This window comes from Apis mellifera, linkage group LG14 (genome assembly GCF_003254395.2).
Source record: "Apis mellifera strain DH4 linkage group LG14, Amel_HAv3.1, whole genome shotgun sequence".
NCBI lineage: Eukaryota > Metazoa > Arthropoda > Insecta > Hymenoptera > Apidae > Apis > Apis mellifera.
Genome location: NC_037651.1, coordinates 6,400,583 through 6,405,650, shown reverse-complemented (window position 1 = coordinate 6,405,650; position 5,068 = coordinate 6,400,583). Strand labels below are relative to the sequence as shown.

The following is a 5,068-nucleotide window of genomic DNA, read 5'->3' as shown; positions in this document are numbered from 1 at the left end:
GGGGGTAGGCGGCGGAAATGGAAAGGCGAACGGCTAGAGAAGGGAAAACATCGGGGTGTTCCTCTCGCCGATCGAGCCTCTCAAAGTAGTTCTCGAACACCGTCACGACGATTTTTTTTCCTTTTGTTTCAGGAGAGGAAAAAGTTCGATCGATCGAGATCGAGGCTTTCCGTGTTTGGTTTATTTTATTTTCGATATAAAAATGTATCGGTTAAATCATTTTCTAATATTTTGAAAATTGAAGTCTTGTAAATATAAAGGGTTACGTTTATAACGTTGTTTTGAATTTATTAACGATCTTTGTTAAAATGTAATTTTGTGATAAAACAATCGATTAGAATGGAGATTTATATACGTAGATATTTAATTTAAGTTTAAAAGTTAAATTTTGAAAATCGTGTGCATAGACGAGAATTTATTATTGTATAGAAAAATTTGAGGAAAAAGAATATCGAACCATAACACATTTGATCGGTGTATTTCCAGGGGGGTGTATCGCGAAATTATCAAGGAATTTATCTTCCCTTTGACTTTTAAATAATCGTACAATTTCAATAAAAGAAGGAGGAGAGAGGTAATCGTAATTTCTGCGCGTGGAAAATTGTTCATCACAAGGCTCGAAAGTTATTGAACGGTTATTGCATTTTTTATTTATTTATTTTTTTTTCTAACACTTGCACAGAAAAAGAAGACACTGTTGATTATTAATAGGAGCTAGGAATATCGATCTTGAACTATTCTACCATTTTCGCTCCGCTCCATTATGGTCGGCTTTTATGGTATGGTTAGTTGTAGGTTTTATTTGGATCTTGTTACCGGGGATTATCTAGCGTATAGTTGGTTAATTTGTCGATAAATTATTCCGTTTCATCGTTAAAGTTCGTTTAAAACGCACTAACGCGCTGAAAATAGGTTGGCATTTGAAGACACAACAACAGAATAACAGGATCATTAAGCTGTTCCTAATATTAGATTTGTTTAAAATATTACGGAGCAAAGGTTTCGAATATTCGAAAAGTTTGAGAATCGAGAAAAAATTCAACTTCTAATTTCCTAATTTCTTTTTTTTTTTTTTCAGTCTTAAAGAGTGAACCATCCACCCTTTCATATTCTTATTTCCCACCTTCGATTCTTAAGTTTTCCATCTCTCCGTAACTTTCCAAGTTATTACAAACGTTTCTAGCCGATGGATCAATTAAAAAGGAAGAAAATCGACGAGTTTCCGCTTCGCGGTTTCCAATTTATTGTTCGATTGGAGAACCGCTTTCCTTTTCAGAATTTCAATTTCAATATCGAATTATTCCGACTGACAATTCGCCTGCTCGTTTCTAACAATATATTAAAATAACTGGAAATATAAGAAGAAGAAGAATTGTAGATTTATCATTTCAATAAAATCACAGCCTATCCTATACTATATTTCTACGTAACATTTCAATCGATAGATCCTATAGAAACCCTACATCGATTAACTCTTTAATTTTAAAAAAACACACTCGAAAACGACACACATCGATACACGCTTAAATATATACAGTTTCACGCTCGATTTTTCCTTCTTTTGTGCGCCCGGTATACGAGAATTTCGCAAAAGAACGCGACGATCGACGCCAAGAATCCAATCACCCCTATGTAAACGAGATTCCAGACGAGGGACGATTCGTACAAATTTCGTTTAACAGGCCTCCCCTTTTTCGGGAAGAATTTGCCCACGAAATCGTAATGCCACTTCTTTCGAATACCTGCCGCCTCCAATCTCGAGATGATCGCGTCGAATTTGCCCCTGAACGGCGAGTGCTTCCTGAGAAAGTAAGTCGCGTGAGGTTCTGCGTAGCACAAATTTCTGCACACCTTCATAGTGGCCGTATTCCTCCTCGCTTGCGAGTAAATCAACGCGTTTATCCCTCTCAACTCCATGAAACATGTGACGTTCCTGTACCTGGAGAGAACTTCGGTGCAATCGTCCATGTCCTCGTCGGCGATCGCCTTCCTCTTCAACGAGTTGAACGCCTGGTCGTCGGTGAAGAACGTGACGTTGAATATCATGTGGAGGACGACGGGTGTCAACCCGGACTCGTCCAGATCCTCGTAACTCTTGTACTCGGTCTCCATCGTGTCCGCCATGGTCACGCTCGTCAAATCGACGTAAAGATTGGCCGAGTAAACGGTGGACGCCAATACGACGAGGAAGAACACGATCCTCTCCAACGTTCTGCCCGGCCTCATCGACACGCTCGCAGCGATCAAGATGCCGAATATCTTCAACGGTTGCCACAATCTCCTCTCGAACCTCAACAGAGCCGATACAGCCCAGAACGCGAGAAGGATCACTATATTCGCGATTATTGCAGCGAAGGCTCGCGTCTCGATCGCGTTCACTTGGTACGTGATCGGCACGACCGGGCACCACTTCTCGTACTCGAACGGCAGCGTGTGGTCCAACAGATCGAAACGTTGGTCCGGGAACAGGGGAAGTTTCGGTATTATGATGTCCAGATCGCCGTCCATCAGGCTCGTGAGCGCGTCGTTGTTGGGCTGCATCACGATCGTGAAGTTCATGATGCGCGCGAGGGTGCGAAGGAGTTTCACGTCTGGTCCCTTGTAGGAGACGGGATAGTCGCGAGAGTCGACCGTCAGATTGATGTAACCCTCGCGTTCCAAAACGGTAGCGCGAAACGGGTGGCCGTGAAGATCGGTCATCTTGTTGGGGAACCAGTCGAGAGTTGGGGTGTACGGTGACCGATCGTACACGTTGGCGAAAGGATTGTATCGATGAACGTTCATGGTTATCGAGCGTTTGCTCGGGGACAACTCTAACACCGTCATGTCGATCAACTCGTCGTACCAGATCTGTTTTAAAAATCCCTCGAAGTTGCAGTTCATCTCCTCGAGCCTGGTCACCAGCAACACCTTGGACCGGTTCTGGCAGTGCTCTATGAAACGAGCTATGTCCTCCCTTCGACGGCGATCGGGGAAATCCTTCGCCACGTACGAGTACAAGATGAGGGTCGACTCGGTCGCGTCGATTTCCGGCAGCTCGATCGGGATCGAATCGTTGAAGGAAACGAGATTCGTCGGTATGGTGCGTGACACGGTTTTGTAGATCTCGTCGATCAAGTGATCGAGATCGCCCAAGGGATCGAGGGAATTTTGAACGACGAACAACACGTTCAGGAATTGGCTCGTGTCGAGAAGATGTTTGACGGATCGTTCGATGATCGGTAATTGGTACAGATAATTCATTTGTTGAAGGGTTAACAGGTATATCGGTGGAATCATTTTTCCCTTCTTGATGGAATAATTTCTAAAAATAATAAGCGAGTTATTATTATTATTATTATTATTATTTTTAAATAAAATTATATATTGTACTTACTATATTCCTCGAATATGGGAAATTGAAGATAAGTTTTTTTTAACGATCGTTCGAAGAATAAAATGGAAGACTTGGGAAAACCAACACTGTTAAGAAGCAAACACTGTGAAGAAGTGACAACTGAAAGCATCGTCCCTTTCCACGCTTTCATTCCCTCGTGTGAAAATTTCATTTATCTTAAGTGCAATAATAACATAGGCGCATACATAGTGCATGAATGATGAGGTATCGTATCGTGCGACGTATGAAACACGTGCATACCTTAATAGTTTGATACTCATCGAGCACTTTTATATATTTACCTAGAAAAAACATTTTACAGGTGAGTTGATTAATTTGTGGTAAACGGCGAGAAAATATTTCATCGACAATCTTAAAAATCTATTGCATTGAATAATTTTTTTTTTTTTTTTTTTTAGGGAAAAGAAATAAACATCGTAGTTTTTTACCAATCAAAATAATTTTCAATCGTCGTTTCAATTTGTTTGCATATCCGTTTAAGTACACACACACACACACACACACACATACGCACGCGATATCGATGTTTCCACGTTATTTACACGTTCTATTATTGATATTAAAAAAAAAAAAAAATTGTTACAATCAATAAAGCAACGTGGCGAAACTTACATTACACTTTAATAGAGCTCGATGAAGTTTAAATAAGTATCACTTTCAACGAGAAGAAAATTGATTACATACATGATATTCTTATTCGCTTGGCGTGCATGATCCTATTAACTTGCAATTGTAGATACAGATACTTATATTTTTGTATGACAATAAAAATATATAAATAAATAAAATGTTTCTTTTTCAATCGTTAGTTAATACTGTCACATTATATAATTCGATATATAATCTCGTCAATGCATAATAATCGTGAAATCAATATTAAACAAATTAAAAGAAAAGAAATTAAGTTCAAATTTAAAAAAGAAGAAGTTGTCATATTTCCATATATAGAACTGTCGTGTCGTTAATTATCTTTAACAAGATCGTTCGATCGTTGCATTATGTCATTTTTTTTTATATACTTAAATTTTTTTCACGTATTTCTGACAACGCATCTATTATAGATTTAAAGAAAAATAATCGAAAATACTCGTTATCGATCGAAGGAATCACGATAATTCTGAAAGAATTTTCATTGCTAAATGGAAAAACGTTTTTTTCTTTCTTTTTTTTTTTAGTATTTAAACAAAAATTATTCCAAATGAATGGATTTTTTCATTAATAGGTTTCACTTGAAGACAATATGCAGGCGGAATATTCAATTAACCATGACAGTATCTTCCATTTATCGGTAATTCGCACACTGCAAAATGTAAATTTTATTGACCATAGCCTAGAAACGATGCATTACATACCATCCTTGACATTACATTATCCTCGCCAATTATGATAATTTCATTAAATGTAATCTTTTATTAACCTCTTTCAAATAGCTCAATGGTGCCGCCAAATTAACATGTTATCTTCTCGAAATTGTTTGCTTCTGAAAAAAATAGATTGAAACTCGTCACTCGAGAGACATCAAAGATATATCGAGTTCAATTAAATGTAATAGTTTATAACAATTTCCAATTAATATATCCATTTCCATTCGAATTCACTGTTGAATTATTTAAATATCTTCGTAATCCACATATGATTTAATTCTTCATTTAGAGACGAATTATTGTAATT

At 37.9% G+C, this 5,068-nt stretch overlaps 1 protein-coding gene across 1 annotated transcript; it reads right to left on the bottom strand.

Annotated features, from left to right (window-relative positions):
* Positions 1-1,061: 1,061 nt before the first annotated feature.
* On the bottom strand, positions 1,062-5,038 carry LOC102654160. The gene is made up of 2 exons (XM_026444995.1): positions 3,377-5,038; positions 1,062-3,304 (listed from the first exon to the last, which is right to left on the bottom strand). The coding sequence occupies exon 2, from the start codon at positions 3,277-3,279 to the stop codon at positions 1,540-1,542; it is 1,740 nt and encodes a 579-aa protein (XP_026300780.1). The 5' UTR covers positions 3,280-3,304; positions 3,377-5,038; the 3' UTR covers positions 1,062-1,539.
* Between the last annotated feature and the right edge of the window lie 30 nt (positions 5,039-5,068).

Coding starts and splice junctions, on each gene's coding strand:
- LOC102654160 (XM_026444995.1), bottom strand. CDS start 3,279: ATGATTCCACCGATATACCTGTTAACCCTTCAACAAATGAATTATCTG.